This window comes from Lepidochelys olivacea (assembly GCF_965140295.1).
Source record: "Lepidochelys olivacea isolate rLepOli2 genome assembly, chromosome: 9".
NCBI classification, from domain to species: Eukaryota; Metazoa; Chordata; order Testudines; family Cheloniidae; genus Lepidochelys; species Lepidochelys olivacea.
Window position 1 is genome coordinate 24443579 of NC_140419.1, and position 24175 is coordinate 24467753.

The 24175-nt window shown below is 44.6% G+C and overlaps 1 protein-coding gene and 1 long non-coding RNA gene across 2 annotated transcripts in view; one reads left to right on the forward strand and one right to left on the reverse strand.

The window, feature by feature from the left end:
- Positions 1–9142, reverse strand: part of LEKR1 (leucine, glutamate and lysine rich 1) — a 122534-nt gene extending 113392 nt beyond the window's left edge. Inside the window, exons 1-2 of the mRNA XM_084638695.1 lie at positions 9051–9142; positions 7610–7706 (exon numbers count right to left, since the gene is read on the reverse strand). Of these exons, the coding sequence (XP_084494821.1) occupies positions 7610–7657 (48 nt within the window). The 5' untranslated portion in view covers positions 7658–7706; positions 9051–9142. The remainder of the gene's footprint in view (positions 1–7609; positions 7707–9050) is intronic.
- Positions 9143–9145: 3 nt separating this feature from the next.
- On the forward strand, positions 9146–23967 carry LOC311526050. The gene is made up of 3 exons (XR_014712940.1): positions 9146–9239; positions 22133–22217; positions 22739–23967. It is a non-coding gene; the product is annotated as an uncharacterized lncRNA (long non-coding RNA).
- Positions 23968–24175: the final 208 nt, after the last annotated feature.

Consider the following 24175-nt stretch of genomic DNA (forward strand, 5'->3'; position numbering starts at 1 on the left):
GAGGCACAAAAGTCCCGCACTTCCTGGTATATACCCGGCCAGAAGAATCTCAGCGCCACTCATTGCAAAGTCTTCTCACACCGCATATGCCCAGCCCAGGGCACTGCATGGGCTACCCATAACAGATCCCGTCGAAACTGGCAGGGGATCAACAGCTGCTGGAGCTCTTCTCCCATCTGGGGCATCTGGGTCACCCAATAAAGGCGGTCCTGGCTGGGATGATTTAACTGGGAATTGGTCCTGCTTCGAGCCGGGGGTTGGACTAGATGACCTTCAGGGGTCCCTTCCAACCCTGATATTCTATGATTCTATGATTCTATGACCTCAAAATATGGTCCTTGGAGGCATCAGGCAGCGTGGAGTCCATCTGGAACTCTGCGTTCCATGGCTCTGTAGTTGGAGTCGCAGCCTATAGCAGCTCCCTGGCAAGAGTCTGCATCCTCCCCCTTCAGCAGCCTGCCCAGACTTAGTTGGGCTGCTTCCTTTCATACTCTGCCTCCAGGCTGAGCATGTCCAGCAGAGCCAGAGGGGCGGGACTTCCTCAGCCTGCAAAGACCCTTTGGAGGCTGGTATGGGGTAGGTATACCCTGTCACAGACTCAAAGAGGGGAGGGGCGGGGGCAACATGGTGAGAACAATAGGAAGATTATTTTAACAGTGCATTTTGAATTGACTGGAGGGGAGTGATGTGGGTATCAGGAGGGTCACAAAGGAGGTGATTACAGTAGTCAAGTTAGGAGAGGGCTTGGAGAATTGGTTTTGTTACTTGGACAGACAGAAAAGATCAGATCATAGAAATCTTGTGTAGTAAGAAGCTGCAAGATCTGGATGTAGCGTGAATGTGCAGAGCAAGAGAAATAAGAGTCTAAAAAGGTTGCAGGCCTGAGTAACAAGAAGTTTAGTAACGTTGCCAACAGAGAGAGAGAGAGAGTGTGGTGGGCTTGGAAAGAAAGTTCAGTTTTATCCATGGCCTGGTCTACACTGGGGGTGGGATCGATCTAAGATACACAACTTCAGCTACGAGAATAGCGTAGCTGAAGTCGACGTATCTTAGATTGACTTAGAATCACTTACTTCGCGTCCTCACAGCACGGGATCGACGGCCACCACTTCCGTGTCAACTCCACTTCCGCTTCTTGACCTGGTGGAGTTCCGGAGTCAACGGCAGAGCGATTGGGGATCGATTTATCGTGTCTACACTAGACACGATAAATCAATCCCCGATAGATCGATCACTACCCGCCGATCCGGCGGGTAGTGTAGACATGGCCCATGTTAAGTTTAAACTGATGGTGAGATATCTAGAAAGAGATGTCAGAGAGAAAAGCTAAACTGCAAGATTAAGTGAAGAGAGAAAGGTCTGGAGTGGAGAGGTTGCATTTGTGAGTCATCAGGGTAGAACTGATATTTGTAGCTATGTGAATAGATAGATTACCCAGACAAAGGATGTAGACAGAGAAAAAAGTGGGCCTCAGATCGACGCATGTGTCCAGGGCCAATCAGAGGGGGAATCCAGGAGGGCCATTAGACACTTGTAAATTTTGTGGCATTTGATAAGTTTCGCAACTTGTTTTTATGTGCATCCCTATCGGACCAAAATGTGATACACTCTCTCAGCTTAGAGATGCAAATTTAAGCAAATAAGATATGTGATCTGGTAAAAGACATAATTTTTTTGCCCAGAAAAAGGCTAGAAAAGCATTTGTAAAAAAAAAAGTAAATTATGTCTCACTCTGTTTTTTTTTTTTTTGGTGCCTTATTTTGTTTTCATGTGTCATCATTTTTTTATTTTTATTACGGCTAGGAGCCTCAAAAGCTGGAAGTGGCCCAGTCCTCTCCAGACCTCAGAGAGGGCCTGTGTGGGACCCCTGAGAAAGTGAGAAGGGCGATCTGTTGAAGGAGACACTGACCAATCAACCACCAAAGAGGCAGTAGGAGAACCAGAAGAGGACAAAGTTTCAAAAAAGATTATATGCCCTACAGTGTCAAAAAGCAGCAGAAAGCTCAAGGAGAGTGAGGATATGGAAGGGGATCTGTAATTCATGCAACACAAAGTCACTAACAAGCGTGATGAGAGCAGTTTCATTTGAGTGAAAAGGGTATGAACCAGTCTGGAGCAGATCCAGGCCTGACTAGAGGATATCCAGGCTGGAGTTAGAGGAGAGATGCTCAAGGGAGCAGTTATGCACAAAGTATACGTATTATCTTAAAGGCACATGGAAGAAGGAAGATGGGGCCACAGCTGGAGAGGCAAAATAGAGTGACTGAGCATATGGGAGATCACATCGTGCTTTTTATCTTTGTTTCAATTACTTATGGTCAAAGGTATCATAAAGCAGTATGACTTAGAAAGATCAGAAATCAGAAAAACTGCAAGCATAGCCTAAGTTAAAAGAAATAAATCCCTTGTGCTAAGGATGGTGGAAAGGAAAAAAGAGAAGTTCAAACACATGTGCGCACACAAAAAGAGCCGGAAAGGACATTTTGTAATGTTTTAAAAACTGGGGTTGAATAGAAAAAAAGATTGCATTTAATCAAAAGGCAAGTAATTTGTCAAAAATTATTAGCTAAAGAGTCACTATTTAAAGGTTCAGTAACATGCTGCATTTTAAATGTAACTGGATAAAACAACATTTTGGGATATTTCCTCTGGGATTACCAGGACAGGCATTATTTCCTATCTCTTAATTTTGACTCAGAATAAAATGACAGTGGCTCTGAACAAACTAAAAAATCAAGTTTATTTTTCCTGGCAGTTACAATCTGTGCTTGGAAATATGAAACTGTTATTCAGAACAAATATCATAAGATTCCAAAGCACTAAAATTACTATATTGAAAAAGGACAACATGAGCTGTTATGGAGAGGGAGGAGGGGGTTGTTATCCCAAAAAGAACATTGTGCTCTCTTGAAGTACCACCACTTCTGTCTTTCAAATAAACAATTATGGGCACTTTACTCTGTCCCAGTGTAAAGAACTCCCTCACATTAAAATTTCCAGTTCAGACCCTTGAGTACAGATCTGTTTCAGTTTTACTAATTGAATTAAATGGTTGGGAGCTTTTCAGATATATTAAACTGAAGTACTAAAAATAATCTCCTTTTTGAGTTAATGAATAAAGTTTGTTCTAAAATTTATTTTTCCTAGATAAAGTAAAAATGTGACACTCCTTCAAGTCAGGTTGCACTTTTAGTGCCTGATCCTGCATTCTCTGTGCACCTAAAATTTGCACTAAAATCAATGGATTTTACATCAGTGTACCCCCCTGCTTGCTACCTAACCTCTACCGCCAGCCCTGGCTATTATATGCAGAAAACCAGTTATTGTGGCACAGGTGGGCCATGGAGTTTTTATAGCATGTTGGGGGGGCTTCAGAAAGAAAAAGGTTGAGAACCCCTGGTCTAGAGTACAATGAAAACACATGATTCGTCAGTGAAAATGTAGCTAATTTAGGGCCTGATCTTGCTAAGTGCTCAACATCCTCAATTGCTTTGAATTCAGCCTAACAGGATTGGGGCTTTAGAAAAAAAAATGTTTAGAACTAAAGTGCATCTGCATCAGTTAAACAGTAAGAGAAAAGAACTGTGACTGCCTTTCCCTGGTAAGTGTACAGCATTGTACTGTTCCTGACATTGCTATCATGTTGTTAGACTGCTGATAAAGTCACTGAGTTTTAAATTGGAACGTAAGAAGAATCATGTATACTACTATCTTTGAAAAACCCCATTATAAACAGCTACTGATAGTTACGAACCTAAACAAATGTAATTATTTTCTTCTGTGATATGACATAGGAAAGGGCTTTAATTAATTGAGACAACAAGCCCCAAGTATATTAAGGCTACAAAATAGTGTCTGATAAATATAAAGTAGTCATTCACCTCAAATAAAATTAGTTTTCAAAACTAAAAGGTTTGACAATATTAGAGGGTTGCACACTTCATTGTTTATGTAGGCCAATCCGTAAACTCAGCCAAGACCCTGTCCTACTATGGCAGGGCTCCAGGGCCCCCCATTCTTGTCTGAACTCTGTTGATTTTGGTGAAAACTGGAAATCTGGATTTTAGTGAAAATCAGGCTTTTCTGGATTTCCAGTTTTCACCGAAATCAATAGAGTTCTGATCAGAGTGTGTGGGGGAGGGCCTGTCTGGAGTGGAAGGCTGGTAGAGTAGGAGCACACCTGGCCAGAATGGGCCTGAGAGGCCCTCTTGAGGGGCCCAGAGAAGCTTCTAGCAGCCTGAGTTCCACTAAAATTGGGCCCACAGAGTGCCCATTTAGTGCTGCTGGCAAAGAAAGCTCTCTGGTGCCCTAACAATATCCCCTGTTCCCTAGCCCCAACCTACCTACACCATTCTGTCCATTGAAGTCTTGACTATTCCCTTGAAATTTTGGAATTGACCAGATGTGGTTTTCAAAAGTTACCACCATACAGACAGACCAAAAATTGCTATCAATTTGAGTGTAGGTCCTTGCTTCACTTGGCCAAAAAGAGGACCAAGCACAGCCATTTTATGTTAATCACAATTTAAAGTTCAGAGACAAAACTTTTTACTGCTTATACACGAAGTACTTAGAATGAGAAGAGGGTTTTTTTGGTTTCTGGAATATTATGACGATAATCTATAAAGACCTGAGATCGTTAAACTGATTAGATAAGAGTACCTTAAGGTGATATTAATACATCAATGTTTCTGAATTCCCAGATGGCAGTGGTGATTCGCAGTGCTTTTCACTATCTACAGCTGGTCAAGAGACTGCTGCCCTCTCTCCCCAATGTACTATAGGAGGAAGACTGGGTGAAACAGAGAGTAAAAAGAGTAGGAGGAGAAAAGATCAGAGCTGTAAGCAGGGGTGCTGGGACAATTTGTACAGTGGGGGTGCTGAGAGCCAGTGAACCAAACTGTAAACCCTGTATATGATGGAAACCACTTCAGGCCAGGAGATGCAGCAGCACCCCCAGCACCTGTAGTTCCAGCACCTATGGATGTAAGTGGGAAAAGGACCATACAGGGCCTCAGCAGTAAGGATGGCGAGGTTGAATCTGACATGGTAGAAGACAGTAAGCCAGTTAAGTTAATCAAGGAAGAGGAGTTGTGATTGAAGCAGTTATAGGAGAGATGACTTTAGCATGGTGTTTTCAACAGACTGGAGGGCAAAGTGGTGGAGATCAGGGGAGGTAAGAAAAGATTACAGCAATCAAGGCAAGAGATGGCCAATAGATGGACATTAAAAATGTTCTATTTAACTTTACATTAATGTACTAAGTGCACTGATAGCCACATACGTGAGAGAGCTCTTGAAGATTAAAAGAGCCAAAGTAGCACAAATCACAAACAAAAAACATAACACCAAATTCATTGAAAATGGGAAGACACCAGAGATAAATTTGACCCATAAGAATTTGTGCCAAGGACCTGATCTACATAACAGCAGATACTATGAAAGCATAACAAGAAGTTTGTGAAGTATAAATAATTTTGAAGGGCAGCATTTCCAGCTGTTACACTATAGCATCTCTAGGAGTAGATTCAGCTCTGAGCTGTATTAACTTTTTGAAAAACTAATGGTGTTCCATGGCTATGCTGAACTTCTTTTAGCCCACCAAAGACAAGTGGAGAACTGAACCAAGATGGATAGCCATTCATATTATGTCTCTCTGACTCTATACAGTAGACATCTGGGGAGCATAAATTACTCAGGAGAAAGAAAGCTTTAGTGGTCTGACCCGTTCTTAGTCAGCTGAATAAGTCATGCTAGTAGCTTCTGAAATGACAAGAATGGAACCTTAAATTATTTCTAGATGTCTGAATAACTTGTAAGGAGCATGACCTTGGGATACAGCCCACTTTGGCCCATATTTTAGATTCCACTGACAAAAGTTACTATAGTACAGGAATTGCATGTTTCAGTACTTATAAAAAATGAAAAATAACCTATCCAATGCACCTGAATCTTTTTTCCTTATTCACCTACTTATTTAGAAACAGATCTTTGTGCCCCAATGCTAAACACAGGGCTAAACACTTATATTTGAAATATTCAGTTACAAAATAATGAAATATTGGCCTTTCATCTTAAAGGCCAGCAACCTAAGTCCCCCTGTTTTGTGAGATTTTTAAAGGTTTAGATAGATTCTGACATAAATGAAATAAAGACCTGAAGCTACAAGCAGGGGTGTAACTGAATGTTTAGTTTTAGTATTTGGCCAAACAGCAAAAAACAATATTTATCCAAAACTGTATTAGAAGCTGAACAATGGATATAAACAGAAAAACAAACTTTTACTAACCTGAAGTTCTATGTTTTGTAATTCTTTCTCCTTTCTGACTTTTTTATTCTCCCCTGTATTATTTTCTTCTTCATCTGAATTCTTCACCCCCCTCCCCTCTGTCACTCTAACTCCCTTTTCTGACAGATTACCCCTACTTTCTCCTGTTCCCTTCTCTCCTAACCCTGAATTTCCCCCAGTCTTACAAGACAAAAAGAAATGACTGAGCTGATCACACATCTAGGACTACAGGGAGAAAGAGAGATTTCCTCCTAACTATTCAACTTTGAATATGTATTCTGTTGAAACTGATCCAATTCTTTATTCAAAGCCAAATTTCAGTACAGTCCTATTTATAAGCAAGCCTCAATTTTACGTACTCTGAGACTACAAAAAAAAGGTTATTGTGAGTCAACTTTAAAGCAAGGATTTAGTTGGAAAATAACACAGCTTGCCATGTGTACAAGTAAATGGCAGAATAATTATTAGACACACAAGGTGGGTGAGATAATATATTTTATTCTGTTGGTGAGAGAGACAAGCATTTGAGTTTACAGAAAGCTCTGTGTAACATGGCTACAATAGCACTGCATAGAATAATTATTAAAAATTTCCCATTGGAAAATTGCACTATTTGCACATTTTGAGTATATATGAACACAGTAAAAATAGGAGAATAATAAGAACAGAATATCCCATGGGTTGAAGAGTTTCATTTAAAACATATACTGAAGCAATCAGCTTGTCTTAAGTGGAATTATATTCAGATTTCATGCAACTTCCACTTTTTCAGACATTTGCTGCCTGAGAATAAAGAAGAACAGTTAATCATAAAACTACCATAGGATTTAAAATCACGTTGTGTATATCTTTTGCTATATTTATACCACGTGGTCACAAAAACCCGCACAAACTGCTATTTACCAACCGTAGTATAAACTGCAAACCATTATAAAAAGTGACTTTAGTCTCCACTTGTGGGTGTCAATAAGCTCCTCCCATACCAAAGACATCAGTTACCTTCACACCAATATACTTCAAACAGGAAAAAAAATAATCTTTATACATCCACATTCACATACACTAAGACAAAATATGAAGTGGAATTGGAGGGTATACAATTTTTATTGGCACTCATTTGAGAAGACTAATACATACTTGTTCTGCACTCATCCCAAACTCATGGCAGTAAATATAGGCACATAGAAATCGTTGTACTGGATCAGATGCTGTATTTGTAGAGCGTTTTTAGACTATGTAAATGACTTCCAACCTGTGAAATATTCATAAGTCATTGAAGAATTTTGACCCCGATGTTGTTATATTTCTCATATTTCTTACCTTTTGGATTTCTTCTGGTAACGGATGCACAGGAACATGTCGATCCATGGCCTTCCAGAATTCAGGCACACTTATGAAGCAGGGCCACACAAAACCCCTGGAGATTAAATGATCAGAATTCATTTTAACAAGGATGGGGGGGAAACTTTAAATATCTTGGGCAGCATTTTCAGAGGAGTTGTATGTGTACTTTTTTCTATTTTATTGCAATCCTGCTCAAGGCTTCATCATTTTGTACATAGTGACAAGACAGAACTACACACACCATATATAGCCCCATTCTCTCTTGTCCTCCTACAGCTTAAAGGATCTGGGCTTGTCTACACTACTGCTTAAGCCAAAGTAATTTACGTCACTCGGGGGTGAAAAAGCCACCTCCCTGAGCGACACAAGTTACATCCACCTAAGCACTGTCCACACCAGTGTTTATGTCTGCGGGAACCGCTCTCTCGCTGACACAGCTTCCACCTCTCGCCTAGGTGGAGTAATTATACGGATGGGAGAGCAGCTGCACCTATGTAGTGCTTCTAGTGTAGACTAGTCCACAAATGAGAATTATTCCACTGGTACTCTGTTCTGTTTTCATCTATGAATTTAAGAATGAAAGTTTCTAATGAAATTGGAAGCAGTCCATCTATAGAAACATTAACATTATTTAGTCATATCAGGTTAAATTCCACCTTCATTTCCACCAACACAATTCCGCTCGCCCCTGTGCTGTTACACAATACTGAGAGAAGAATTTGGTTCATTGACTTCAGTGCAATCGTGTTGGGCATCAGCAAGATTTGACCCAGGGATGCCAGTAGGGTGACACAGACATGAGGGTGAGCACAATCTAGCCCAGTGACTTCAGTGGTGCTCTGCATAAGTCTGAGCCAGAGCCCAGTCTTGTCCCACTGTCTTGATAGAGCTGGTGCACGCAGGCGAGAGCTCAGTGGGGCACGGTGGGGGAGAACAAGAGCAGAATTTGGCCACTGACTGCAGTGGGAGTGGAAAGAAGCCAGACTTTAGCCCCGTGGGGCAGTGCTGGGACCAGCCCGAGCTGTTGACAACTCTCCTGGTTCATGATGCCTACAAAAAAGCTTGGCAGCATAAGGCCCCCCTGGTGAGCTGAGGGGGCTGCCTAGGGTGCCTGTGTGCTGCTTCCTCCTACTGCCCCACGGCCTTGTCCCGGGCTGTAAGCGCCGTGGGGCGGGGGCCCGCTTCCCGGGCCGGTCTGTACAGCGGGGCCCTGGCCCACAGTGGGGCGGCGTGGGCCGAGGAAGCTGCGCGGAGCCTCGCCGGCAGGGTCCGATCCCGAGCGCAGCGGATCGCAGGGCGCCGCCCCTGACCCCGACCGGGGCCTGCGGGGGTGGGTGACCCCGAGGGGAAAAGGAGCGGCCGCGGGGAGAGGGGGACATGCAGGGTGTTGGGGGGCGGGGATCGGGCATTTTCTTACCTCGGCGTCCTCGCGCGGCCGGGGACTCCAACGGCTTCTCTGGTAACCACGGCAACCGCGCAACATTGAGGGGCGTAACGACGCGTGAGTTGACGTAGGAGAAGCGGAAGAGAGTCACGTGCCAGGCGAAAGAGAAGCCCGAGGCCGCGGCGGGAGTGGGCAGCCGGAGAGGCAGAAGCGCAGTGTGGAGTAGGTAGGGGAAGCGGTAGCGGTGGGGGCAGCAGGGAGCGGGTGTTTTCATCTGATCTAGCTGCTCAAAGCTAGGCTCGCTCAGGCTGTAACTCCTGCTCGTGTGGAGATTATAAACCTCCATCTCTTCGCGAGGAGTTTCGCTCGTTTGTTAACTCACGTTAAGAACACATTCTCCCCCCCCCCCACCAAGATAATGCCGGTGAATGATGACAACAAGGAAAAGGGGGGCAAGAGGTGATGCAACCGTGTACAAACAGATGGTGGCTGTGTTTGCAGAGGCAAATTTATATACTACTTTAAGTTATGAAATAATATCCAGTGAGACTGCCCGGTCTGCAGACTGATTGGGGTGTTGTCCAGAGACAGCACATGCTTCCATCAAAACACATGTGCAACAGTTAATACATTTTAATGTGTGCTTTCTATATTAGACAACAAAAAGCCAATGAGATAATAATGATTATGTGTAGCTATTGTATCTGATGACTGGAGTCATGGCTGATGTAAAGGTATGATTTATCAACTTGTTACTGTATTTTATTGAGTGAGAAAATGTTAACTAGCACACCAGAATTAACCCTTGCTATTCCAAAAGAACTATCTTTAACTTCCACCTGGACAGGCACAAACAAGGGCAGGCAAGACTTTGCTTTATCACCTCTTCTAATAAGCCCCTGTAATAATCAAGTACAACTGCCACCATCCCTATTGTTCTACAGAGATTTGTGGAGCGCCTCAGGTACAGAATCTTAACTGAATCTAAAACAGCATTTTGCTGTTGCTCCCATGTGTGTGGGGCAGGGCCCACCTATGTCATCTCAAGCATCTGCTACTTTTGAATTTGCCATACTGCTGCATGATGGATTGTGGTGACCTACACTCCACTCCTTACTCCATATTTAACATTAGTGGTCAACAGTGGGAGAAGCAGTATATTCAGGCCCACCACATGTTGTGGACAGGGAGAGGATAACCAGCTGACTACCTACCCAGTTTTATTGAAAACAGAAAATCCTGATTTCACTTGAGCTGTCTGTGACCCTAGAATTGACTCTAAAGCCTGGGTCAATCCCTGTAAACTAGGACATCTGTTCACCCTCTATATGAACTGTCTGCTTTGCCAGCCCTGAATGAAATCTGTCTGAGTTTACAGTAGAGCAACAAAAAGTAAATAAATTAATGAAAGATGTGAGAATCAAAATAGGAGTTCTTATTATGACTTTCTATTGAATTAATTTCATATCTTATACTAGCTTCTTTTCATTTGTGTTTATTTTATGTGAAGCCTCCCGCATCTACACCAAGGCCAGGAATCTGGGGCTTTTTATTTTATTGTGTCTTGTAAGCCTTGCCACAACAAACCATGGGTTTAGTTCACACACTGGTGAAGTCATTGTTCTGGATTTTTTTTAAACAGTTGTGGTCAATCAGACCTTTTGTCTAGTTCCTGCACTCATGTGAACCCATATAACTCTCTGGTACTGCGGATGAGGCTTTGACCACAGAACGTCCTCCTGGCTTCATGACTGCATCTTTAAAAGTTGTTCATTTCATAAGCAATATACACTTACAATACTGTCCTTTCATTTTTAAACTATGATATTAAATTAGACAAATTGTCTTAGCAGAGGGTCTGATTATTTAGCAAAGACATGATATGTGATGAAACATCTGCTGGAATTCTGAACTGGAAAAAGGTTAGCAGCAAGTCTCCTGTAATGAAAAATAAGACAATCATTGCACAATGTTGTTGATCTAACTGATTTCATTTGTGTGTGGCCCATTCATTACTTGTTAATTCTGTTTATTTCTATATGAAAGAGAGGTTATGTCTAGCACAAAACTATATGCATAAAACTACACTAAGGTAACATTAAGGTTTAAACTAACTGAAGATGGACTCCTAGCCCATGTAGTGCTGACCATCCACATCAGTCAGTGACTTCAAAGGTCATAACCATAAGGAAAGAACTTGCTGTGCAAACTTCAGCATACAGCATTGCCAGTACACTACAGCTGGGCACTGCAATGTGTGAGCATTTATTCAGGGATCCCACAAAAGAGTTTTGATGTATTTCTTTTACAAATATGAACAAAGTACCCTTGTTTATTTGGTGAAATTCTTAAAATTTCAAAATACATTAAAGAGCATGAATTAAAATAAGCAAGGAAATATAGCGTTAGGGGTTTCTGCCTGGTTCTAGTTCACTTCTGAACACTATGTAGCTAGCCCAATAGAGCGATGCAACACCCATGGAAGTCTATTGACCTGATCCTGCATTCATTGAAGTCAATAGCAATTTCTGCTATCAACTTGAATTGGAGCAGGATCCAACCTAGGAGCTGTAGGTGTGCTTGACCCCTCTCAGGACCCAGCCAGGGTGAAGTTTATTCAGAGCCCAGCTCGTTATATATACATGCCAGCATTGACAAGAATATTTAGGGAGAAATATAGACACAGTTTCCTGCCCCTTTTAAACTGATTGCATTACCGGAGAGTGGGGAATGGTAATTGTTTTGCTGAAAACTAGGGACTGTGCCTCCTAAAATGGGGATGTTTTGCAGTGTACACAGTGTGTACTTAGGCACAGTTTGTTACGATCAGAGTGAAGGCAGCTGTTACTGAATTTTCCTCCTTTTATTGTTAGAGATCTGATTTGAACTCTTAACAAAACTTCCCTCTTAGGATATGCGGTGGAAGGGAGGCATATTTACACGTGGTTACTTCGAAGCAGGGTGGCCAAACAGGAACAGTTTGAATGAGGGAGGGTTGGTTTTTTATTGTTAAAAGATAGAATAAGGATTTACAGTCCCTGAGTGCAACGAACACACGCACACCCAGAGCAAAATCCTCTTTCACCAGCTGCAGAGACTTGAAAAGCCTGATCCCTAAATGAGAAAGGCTCCCTCCCCCGGAGCAGGTCTGAGGGACGTTTCATTGAGAAGTTTATGAGTTATGGGGAGATGGAGAGCAGGCTGCAGAGCTCCCACTAGGTTTGCTGTAAGCGGGTTTCTCTCCCAGCTGTTACACTCCCCTGATAACGAGGAGACTGCGTGTTCCTCCTCCCTAGTGAACTCACTGCCCGTCCCAGCAATAGCGTGACTCTCTTGGCTGGGCTTGGAAAGCAGAAGCTAAGCGTTTAGAGATTAACTGCTCCTCCCGCCCCAGAGCACCTGCACGCCAGCCCGGAAGCAGGGAGAGGTCTCCGGGGTCACTGGGGCAGGAGCATGAATTGCGTGTGCCTCAGCAGCTCGCTGATCCCTGCACATCACGCAATATCCCGGAGCCCAGCTGGCAGCGGCGGCAGCCCTGGCGTGCCAGGCGCACATAAGTGTCACGGCACAGGGCGGCCGCACGGAAAGCGCAGCTCCTCCTGCAGGGCATAACCCCGCTGCCAGGGCATCTACCTCCCGGGACACTGCCCAGCTCCCGGGGCAGTGCCTACCTCTGGGTACCAGAGCAGTGTTCAGCTCCCAGGCACGGAGTTCGACGGTTCAGCTCCGTGGGTACCACAGGCACCCAGCTCCATGGGCAGCGCAGGACAATGCCCAGATCCTGGGCACCAGCTGCCCGGCTCCCCGTCAGGGCAGGCCATCATCGCCCAGGCCGGCTCTGATCTCCAGAGCATGACCGGTGCCTCCCCACCCTGGGGGAATCCGATTTCTCGGCTGCACTTCGCGTGTATCGGTGGGTGACTAACTCCCCATGAGCGCTGCTGGGAGCTTTGCGTGCAGACCTTAAAGCTGGGCTAACTCGCGAATCCTGAGCGTGGCACAAGCAAAGCAGCCGGGCCCCTTTCATCTCTAGGAGCGCTTCTTATTTTCGCGATCAAGCCAGACATGCAATCGAGGCAGCTCAGAAATAGAATTTTCGACACCAGGACACTAAAGAAGCGTCCACCCTCTTATTAACCTATTTACATGGGAGGGTGGAAACGTCACTGAATCCCTTTATCTCAAAACATCAGCGCTAGAAATTAGGTAATCACGACGGGGCTGGCTGTAGCTAGCTGTAGATGAGACAGCCAAATATAGATGTCGCACGCACGCAGGCTTCATGGTGTTTCTCTCTCTGTGTATGTGCGTATCCACACACACTGATTTCCATTAGGGCTTTTGAAAATCCCTACAGGGATTAGGCACCTATTACAACGGCGTATGGGCTCTCCGCGTGTGTTTCTAAGAACGTGATGAACCCGAAATAGTAGCCCATCTCTCCACAGCGCCCCCCCCGCCGCCGCAGACCCATTTAATAGTTCAGCACCATGTAATGCTTTGTAGCGCCCTAAACGTTCAAAGCGCTTTACAGACATTAACTAACTAAATCATGCAGTCTCACGCAAGAGGAACATATGTTTAAAGGTCAAAATCGAGGGTTGACGAGTTCTTTTAACCGTGGCCGAAAGCCAGGGGTTTCTCAGTCCTTTCCACAGGCTATATGTGAACAGCTCCGGTTCGCCCCCACCCCCCCCCCCCAGTGGTGCAATCTGACTACCCCTACGCAGCCCATTCTGGGGGGAAGCGGGGTGGGAGGCAGCTTAGTGTCGAGTCAGTTCCATCGCGCTGCAATCCCGCCTGCATCGCCCCAAAGCACCCGACTCAGTGGGTTCACCTTGAATGATGTGCGGGGGTGGGTGGCAGGGGGCTGCGCTGCGTGTGAAGCAGCACAGAGCGGTTTGAACCACATTTTTAGGAAGTTGGAGGTGTTTCATTGCGCGCCGTATTAAAGGGAGAGCCCGGCCGCCCGGTCCTTTGATTAGTGTAAAAAACAAACAAAAAAACCTCCAGCGTTTGATTTGCCTTCTGCACATATGTTCCGCCTGCGTGAGACCGGCAGAGTGATTTGTATGGAGGGGGCCCTGAAGGCGCTGAGGAGGTGGAGAGCTGGGGACCGTTCTCAGCTCCTGTCACGCTATTGCTGTGTAAATTTCAGGGTAAGGGTGTCGTGCAGATCGGCGCTGAGATCCGTTTAAATAACCACAGTGTTATGATTGTGAAAGAGAGTAGTCACGCAGCAGCCGGGAGCTGTAGGGAAAGGGCAGGGCAGGGCTCTTCCTCCCCCCACGCCGAGTCGACTCTGCGGCTGTGTGAGAGGAGATCCTGTCACTTATACCACACACACACACACACACCCCGCTTGTACACAGCGGGAGGGTGACTGAGCCTGCGGTAAAGCAGTCCCACCTCGGGAAATGGAGCGATCGGTATTGAACACACACATACACGCGCACACAACCACAACGTGAGGGGTAGCAAAGCGGGGGTGGGAGTAGGGGGACCAGGCCCGTACATGCAGCATGAGTAACTGCTACTGCCATCGCTTTTTGCTCTGAAATGACCTGTGGTGTTTTCTAAATGTAGCATCAAATTATCCTAAAGCGGAAATCGGCGCAGAAACAGCTGACACCGCACCCACCATCACGCTTTACTGGCTGCATATTCCTGGAAACGACCATATGGAACTGACAAGAATAAACCTACCTCAGCCCCCTGCTAGACACGTGATCCTGCAATTAAGGGGGTGGGGGGGGGCGCAGCATGAATGTAGACATATACCGACCCTGTTAATATTAGCATAACTTTTAAGGGGAGAGTTTTGTGAGGTTCGTGAGGCCGAATCACCATTTGCCAGGCGGCAGGAGTGGCTTCAAGGCCAAACGGACAGGCAAGAAAATGAGTGCAAGGTACGCAGCGACAACCGGAGTCTGACCCTGCCATTGTCTCCCGGGAGGCGGCAGCTCAAACATAGGACAGGGGTGAAACTTCGCATAGTACTTCGACATCACCAGGCCGGGGCATTGACAGCGTGCGTCCCTCACAGCGCCCCAAGCAGAACACAGATGCAGGAAGGGATCCTGACCCTGGCTGGGGGCGTGGTGAGGGAAGCTCTTTTTCTCAGTATAAGTGACTGGGTCTGCTTGCCTGACAGGCCAGTTGTAATAATCTAACAGGTGCTTTATCTTTTCTGGTAAAAAGCCTATTATTTGATAGGTGGAAGGCCTTGTGCTTTTAGGGCTGTTCGGTTTGGGTTTTTCATCCAATAAACAGTATTAATACAAAAAGAAAAGGAGGACGTGTGGCACCTTAAAGACCAGCCAATTTATTTGAGCATAAGCTTTCGTGAGCTACAGCTCACTTCATCGGATGCATGCGGTGGAAAATACAGTCATGTATGCATCCGATGAAGTGAGCTGTAGCTCACGAAAGCTTATGCTCAAATACATTGGTTAGTCTCTAAGGTGCCACAAGTACTCCTTTTCTTTCTGCGAATACAGACTAACACGGCTGCTACTCTGAAACCTGTATTAATACAGTTTACAGAAGCAACCTTGCCTTGTTACCCTAAACCAACTCTGCTGTGACATGCCTTATCATTCCTAATGCTCAGCGAGGGGAATGGAGAGATAAAGCTACTGTTTAGTTTGACCACCCCATAGGTATGCATAGGGTGGTATCCATAGCGCTCCGCTGAGAATTAAAATCCAAGAGCCTGTGTTGGCCTTGCAGGCTAGGCCTCCAAAACAAATGGAGAGTGAGGTGAGACAAAGTAGGAGGGGTCAAAGGAAGGAGAAGGTTTTCAGCAGTGTGGAAGGTCATGACATGAGGTTATTTCTGGTGCTGTAGCTACACAGCTGGTTAGTTCCTGTTTTTAAATTGTGTTGGTTGTTTGATTTGCTTTTTTTACATCAGTGGCATAGCTAGGAGTGGAAATTTGGGTGGGCCCCAACTTTTGGGTGAATGGGCAATAACAGACTGTGCTAGCTCAGCTTCTCCCCTGACTCCATGCCCTCTTCCTAGCCCTGGTGCTCCAGACACAGGGCTTCACCTGCCAAGCTGGACATGCCCATGGGGCGGCTCAGAAAATGGCGAGGCAGAGCTGCCGGAGCCTAGCTTTCTGAAGGGTGGGTGCATAGCTCCATCCTGGATTTCAGGTGCCTGAGTGATGCTCTGGGGCCTCTATGGCAGCACTATACCCCTGCTCAGATTTGGGTGGGCCTGGATGCTAAGTGAGTGGGCAACAGCTCACTCAGGCACACCCGTGGCTATGCCCCGTTTTACATTTTTGCAACAAGGATGGGTTCAGAAGTGGGAAGGAGGGAACTGAAAGTGCAGGCTGGATGGGGACCAGGGCCAGCAAGGTAATTCCAGACAAAGGGACAGTGTAGGCAAAAGTGCAGAAACGCTTGTGGGAGAGGGACTCACAGAGGCTGTGAAAGCTAGTAGAGCTGCCAGAGCATAAAGGAGTCAGGGAGTAGAACGGTGGGAGAGGAAAGAGAGTTGTGGGAAGGAGCAGAACTGTGCACACAGCACTGAAGGCAAAGACAGGGAGTTTTCATTTGATGCAGAGGGTAGTGTGATGCCAGCGAAGAATGGAAATATGGCAATACTGAAGGGAAGGAGGTTGCCGTACTCTAGGTGGGACATTACCAAACCAAAGACAAGAAATAGGGATGCAGCTGTTATAGAAAAGGAATCAGCAGGATTGGACAATGACTTGATGTTAGAAGAGGAGAGGAGAGATGTCAAGCATGATATCAAGGGTGTCTGCTTGGAAGACAGGCAACAGAGCGGATTTCATGATTATGATGGAAAAGGAAGGGAGGATATGAAGGCAAATGAGTTCATATTGCATTTGAGTTGGCAGCAGGACATCTAGGGACAGATATCAGAAAGAGATTCATAGTTGTAAGATTGAAGTGAGGGACAGGTCAGGAGCACAGAGACAGGTGTAGTGGTCATCAGCACAGAAGTGGGAGTTAAAGCCATAAGAGCTCAAATAGTCTCTCATCCATTTTAATGTAAAGGGAGAGGAGGATGGGGCCACAGACCAAGCCCCAGGGACACCAGTGGAAGAGAGTTCAAAGTCTTGGTCCTTCTCTTCAAGGTGCTCAGTGGCCTGGGCCCAGCAAAGCTGGAACACCCAAAATTTCAGGATGAGGACTGTGGTCAACAACCTTCCTCCTCAAGCAAAATGGAACTTTCTACCATAAGGATAAAGTTCCTCTATAAAGGGAGGGAGCTTTCTCAGGGGCCAGGACAAGCTTCCCACAGGAACTAAGGGCCAACACAAATCTCACTTCCTTCTCTCCAAGTGCAAGGTGACCTGCCTTGTCTAAGTTATACACACTGCTGTGTGGTTATTAAAAACCTAACAAAACCCTCTCTACAACAAAATGCTCCACTGCACACACAGTTCTCCCTCTTAGTAGAGGATGGAGAAGGAACGCATAACAAATGGTCATCCTGATGCTTAATGCACTACTGGAAAGCACTCAGATCCTATAATAATGAAGGTGGTATAAGAACCTGTATAGAACTGGTTAGATAGGAAAAGGAACCACCAACAAGACAGACACTGAAAAGTCAGGAAGCAGAGAGTACTAAAGAGAATGGAGTGACTGACAGTATGAATCCAGCAGACAAATTGGAAGGTAAGAGGAAAGAAGCCCTTGGATTTGGCCAGGAAGTTATCACTACAGCTATGACTAACAGCAGCTTCAGTGGAGTGTACTTGTAATATATAGTGCCCATTCCCTTGTATTTGTTTCCATAAAGCATTCTGAGATCCAGTTTTCATGAAAGACTATATATCAAAATAAAGTCCCAACCTATATCAGTAATCAGTTGGGATTAGTCTCATGAGTCAAGGCTTGCAGGCCCTCCTAAAATTGTATTATGATGAATACTATTCTGGACTTCCACTCACCTTCTGCTGCTCTGGATTGACCCAATCAACCACTTCTAATAATGGTGGTATTAATTACTTTGTTCTAGGTTGTCTTAACCTTTCCTCCTCCTCCTGGTGATGTTACATCATGACGGGTCAATACAATGTGATGCATCAACACATCATGATATGAAAATGTAAATGTTGCATTGTTGTGACAAGTGACCTGATGTGTCCCATAGGACAATTGTAAATAGGTGACAACCCTACAGTAGGATAGCACAGGGTGTACTTTAATTATGTGTACATTTGGATGGTTAACAAAACTTAATTATGATCTTATGCTTTGCAGTGAAGCTAGATTGACAGTACCGTACAATAAGAACTGTAACTCAGAATCTGATATGGCTCCCATTAAACTCATTGGTAAAACTCTCATTGTCTTCAAATGGAAGCAGGGTTAGAAAATCAGGGTTGGAAGGGACCTCAGGAAGTCATCTAGTCCAACCCCCTGCTCAAAGCAGGACCAATACCCAATTTTTGCTCCAGATCCCAAATGGCCCCCTCAAGGATTGAACTCACAACCCTGGGTTCAGCAGGCCAATGCTCAAACCACTGAGCTATTCCTCCCCCCCCTTAGGGTCTACTGTGCAATTTATTCATATATTAATATGATTAGAATGATATTCACAACAAAAAGATTAATAACTTGTATGTAGTTTATTAAAAGGTAAACAATTACATCTTTAGAACATAACAGATGCATGTAATAGAAATAGATATATGGCATGACAGCCAATTTAAGTATATCGAACACCATATAAAAAAAGAAAACTGTTGCCCTGAGCCTATCCATGCTTATATCAGTGTAAACTAGGGTTAATTCCACTGAAAGTTAATGAAGTTACAACAGAATAAAATCAGTGTGAGATCAGAATCAGGATCTGTGACTGTATAATGTAATGAACCTTAAATGCATTTCCATTCAGATATTGATTAGTCTGGCAACAAAAGGGAGAAGCAGACAGTTAAATGATGCATGTGAGAGAGAATCGGGCAGGTTGATTCTATGATGTGCTTGGAGTGGAAAGTTAAAAGTGGAGTGTTAAAAGAAAAACATGCACCTTGAAGAGTTTGTCACTTCGAATCTCTTAAAGCACAAAAGTAGAGCCAGGTGATCTATGCACCGTGAACAATTTATTTAATTAATTTAGCTGTCATTACTCTTTGTGAATCATCTGTGATCAGGTCATGATTTCTGCACATTTATTATTTGTAATTGTCCTAATGATTTGTAAAAGCAAATTTTCACCTATAAATTGCTTGCATAATAGTCATTAGAAGTATTTGCTATTCATCTAAAAAAACTGCCAAACAAACAATTTGGCACAATTGGCAGTGAGAGGCCAAGAAGAGTAGGGTGTTCAGGTGCACTAGCTGAGGCCGAAGTACATTGGCAGAGCTGTGTGTCAAGAAGCACTTACGGTACCTGCCTACACTATGCCTAGCTCTAGCCCATACTTTGGGTCCTTCATTTTCACAAGCAGTGAATTCCCCCACCATTGTTTTTAAAGTCTAAGATACATACGGCATTGACAGTGGCTTCATTATTTCTGATGCCTGACTTCTACACCGCTTCATTTGTGGATAAGGACTGAGATAAATTACTTTCCAGGTGTATTAGCTGCCTAGCAACTGGTTGCCAGGGAAAAAAATCAGGAGGTCAGAATAGATGTTTCAGTTACTTTGATCCTTTAGGATCGAACCTTTAATAAGGCAGCATGGTCTAGTAGAGGGAATGCAATGCTTGTGCAGCACTTTGCAAATGTAAACCCGACTTGCCCTACTCATGTGAATAAAACTTTTCCTATAAGAGCAAAACATTTTGAAATTAAAATTAAAACAACATTAGTCTGTCAATATGAAGTCATAAAAAGAGCTCATCTTCCTCTCGGTTACACAGTGCTTCTCCAGTGACTTCAGGCACCATCAACGGTACCTTGCAGCCCCACTTTTCCCACTCCATTGACAGAGGGGCTGCAAAACAACAATAAAATATTCTCTTGCAGAACACCCCTACTGCAAGCACAGAGCTGGCTAGCCTGGCTCTGTGCTCCCCTGCAGGATCCCTCAGTGCAGGAGAAGTTCAAGGCTGTGTCAGGATGGGCCAGGAGGAGGCATGACTAGGGTGTTCTTACACCCCATCTTTTTCCTGTCTGTTTAAGGCCCACAGAGACCATGGTGGCTGAGGTACAAGTTAGGACAGCCCTGAGGGTTGCCCTAACATGAGCTGGGGCCCCCTACCAGCCCTAGGATAAGGGAGGTATAAGTCACTTCCCACTGGGCTGGGCTCTGAACCAAGATAGGGATTAATTAAGGCCTTAAATGGGGTTCCACCAGTGTAAATAAGAAGAAGATGGTGCCCAAAGTGTCTAGTTTTAAGTCAATGGCTCTGGTTTTGAAAACAAGATAATATTCTCAACTCTGATGCTGCATGCACCCAAGATTATATAAACAAGTAAATACCTGATAGTAATTTTAGGAGGTGCTTTAGCCTTCTCTTGTTCTGATTCCATTAGCATTTTTTAAAGAAATTACCTCACTTTATGGTGGTAAAAACTATGGAGTCCCCAGCTGTACCAGTACACAGTGCTGTCACTGTGGATTAGTCATGTCCATTACCACAAGAAAATTGGGAGCTAAGTCTCACATTTTATAGTTTATAGGATCTTTTTTACAGTCAATGATTTTTTCCCCCTACATAATACAAAATTATATAAAAAAATAAGCATCTTGACCTTTTGCTGCTTGCCATTTACTACTGAATGTGAGTGAAAGATGGCCATAGTGTTACACAAGGTGTGCAGAAAGCCATCTCTAGCCAGATAAACACAACAGTACAATGGGTGAATGCCTCTTCCCATTTCCCTCAGTGGGATTGTGACAGTCTAGAGTCTAGCAAGCTGGGAGCTGACTCCCACAGTACACATCATGTATGTGTAAAGGGTGGAGAGACAAAATCAGTTTAGTGACTTAAGGTGCAGGTTTTCCAGCAGGACAGAATTTGTCTCACTGTCTTTATGCTCCTCACTGCTCAGCTTTTCCATTGTGGGTCCTTCCTTTATCCCGTTACTCAAGCATGACTTGCCTGTCACATGGATTAGAGGTTTTAAATAGCAGAAACCTAGTTTCTGGGATGCAGCTATGACTCAAGACCCTAAATTTTAATAAGCTGTTCAGAGGGTTTTTTTGTGGTTAGTTGGAATTAATGCCTGCAGAGCAATGACGCTATCATGCTACTGTCTGCTCTCTTTAGTGTGCACCTTTCATTATAGTATCTAGGCACAGTCACAAATTTAAAAGACCAACATTTCCAGTTTGGAAACAAACCACATTCTCCCTACAATTAAAGGCATTTTATTATTGCTAAATATTTATATTGCAGTGATGCTCTGAGGCCCCAACCAGGATTATGGACCACTGTGTTTGGTGCACTGCAAAGCGCAAAATAAAAGACAGTCCCTGCCCCAAGGAGTTTACAGCTGACCTATATCCACAAGTTACGTTTAGGTGGTTACTTGCCAAAGAACTATTGCCATAGTAATTTTGCAGCCCTTTTGTTTGCTAGAAGGCAAGTCAACAGAGAATAATCTTGCATCAGGCACTGCAGGCTGCAGGACTCCATCAGCCTGACTTCTGGTGGGAGCAAGTTTTACAGCTGAGGGGCCTCTGTTGAGAATGCCTGGCGCCTGAGATACCAGACTTATTATCTATGGTTAGCTGGATGGAAAGCGTTAAAAATGGAAACAAACAAAAAAGTAGTGGTACTCTTCCAAGCTCCTCCCATAAAAAAAACTCTATCCACTTACACTACTCAGAGCAGAAAAAGGATGGTCCAGGTGTTGGAGCACTAATTGAGACCAAAGGAGATCCAGGTTCAACTCTTGCTCCACCACAAACATCCTGTGTGACCCGGGACAAGTTACTCTGTGCCTCAATTCCTCATCTGTAAAATGAGGGTAATAGTTCTGCCCTACCTCACAGGGATGTTGTGAGGGTAAATACATTAAACATTGTGGAATGTACCTACAACAGACAGGCACCACACACAATACTGTAATGATCCTGCTGGCTCATAACAGGGTACTGCATTAACTCCCAGTTTAAACACTCAGCCAGCAGAGTACAGGAATGGAAAATAAATCATTTTATTTTTATTCAGAGGGCTGGATTAGAGCAGAAGCACTGGCCAGAGACAGCAGCCTGACAGCTGGTTGTGGAGAGAAGGCTGGAGAACAACCGTGAAGGTAGGACTGGAGGGTCTGACAGCTGGACAGACCAGAGCTGGACCTGCTGCTGGCCGGGGGAAGACGTAGCCTTAGCAGGAAGACACATGGGTGAAGCCAGACAGTGTGGAGGGGTTACAATGGGACTTCTCTGTTACTTTCATACGCCTGGCTTGGACTGCCCAGAGGGGCTGGGTTGGGAACTTTTGGGTTCCTTTTTGGTAGCTGTTAAAGCAAGCGAGCCTGGGATGTTCACATCTTTTATTTCTGGCAGCCCTAGTAAAGGAATCTGCACTTACACAAAGTGAGAGTGCCCTGAGTGGATTCTCAAGGGCTAGAGGCTGGAGAGCCCAGTGCTTAGAGCACCTACCGCACTTGTCCCGGAGCACGTGGTGCACTCAGCCCACTACCAGACCCTTAGGGACTGGTGTAGCACAGCACTGACAGTAACACCTGCAGTGGGGTTGGGTACAACAGATTGTGCAGATATTTGAAGTATGATCACACGTCTTGGGTTCCTCAGACTCTATTCTCTCTCTTAGGCTGGTAAATGATTCCCAGTACTCGCTCCAGGCAAGTATACAGCATACCCCTAAATCGCATCAGTAGCCACATCTGAGAGATCACTGAATGTTTTGTTCTAACTACTCACGGCATTTGCTTCCTACAATACCTTTTGTAATTGAATTGTCACAGGGCCAATGGGAGGGCCTGACTTGGGTTGTGGAATGATGAGGCAATTCCGGTGGAGCTACCCTCTAGTACTGACCTACTGGTTAGTGACCCATAATGTATTAGGAAAGTTCACCAGATTGGGTACTGAGCACAGTCTAAAGGAACAAGATCAAAAATAGAAAATCTGGTACCATACGTCTGGGGCTTCCCAAATCATCTGCACACCTATAAGGTGTTACCTGTCAGCTCTGTGTTCTTGGGGAACCCGGGTGCAATACCCGCCTGTCTGACTCACAAAAGACCTTCCCCCCGCCCCAGCCTCTGCTTGAACCAAAGCCAATCAGAAGAAAGACTTACAAAAAGCAATGAAAAGACAGGGAGAGACACACCTAAACCCCTCTGGACAAGGGTGACAGGATTAAGGCAACTCCCCTAGCCTCGTTTGCATGGAAGATGGGACAGGGAGGCATCTCTATTAGCATACAGAATGAAGAACAGAGATTCCAAGGCAAGAACCACACTTAATTCTGGGACCAGAAAAGCAGGAAAGTACTGCACAATGGAGGATCTCTGCTCCAGATGTTAATGAACTCATGCCTACACACACCCAGCTCAGTAGTTATCAGACCAATTCTAGTAATAAATCCTTTATTGGTATCCAAAATACTGAAGCTGCCTAATTGCATTGTGAGGTCCCTCGAAGGAGCATCACCCATAGCCAGGAATGATCAGTTCCTATTGTCTAGCCTGAACAAAACAACTTCGGTATACTCCATTGAGCCATCAGTTTACCCATAAACAAATCTAGTGTTCTCCCTTGAACCATTGTTGTTTCCCTACAAAAACCCCTACCCACGCTCAAGTAAATGTTCTGATGCCTGGATCCAAAATCTGCATCAGTTGCATTGGGACTTCATCTTCTCCTGACTGATCGTGCTGGGGGCTCTGCCTGGCTCCAGCACTCCGGACCCTAAGGTACCACTACCACCTGGGAACCCCAACCAGTTCAAGCTTCACAGAGTGGAGAGAAATCCAACTCACTCTCTCTCTCTCTGTTTTTTTCCCTTCTACTCTAGGTATAGCTCTTTAACACTGACTTGTGTGATCAGGTATAATTTTCTAAACCTGACTTTTGTAATCAAATTTAAGATAGATTTAAATGTATATTTTGTTTCTTTGTTTGGCTCTCCTTGTAAGGTTATTACCTGGCAATAAACAACTTTTATGGTTAAGCTGGTTGCTTCCCCCCGCCACCCCGCGCTCTCTTTTTTGTTTTTGGCTTCCCCATTCGCTCTGCAGCAAAG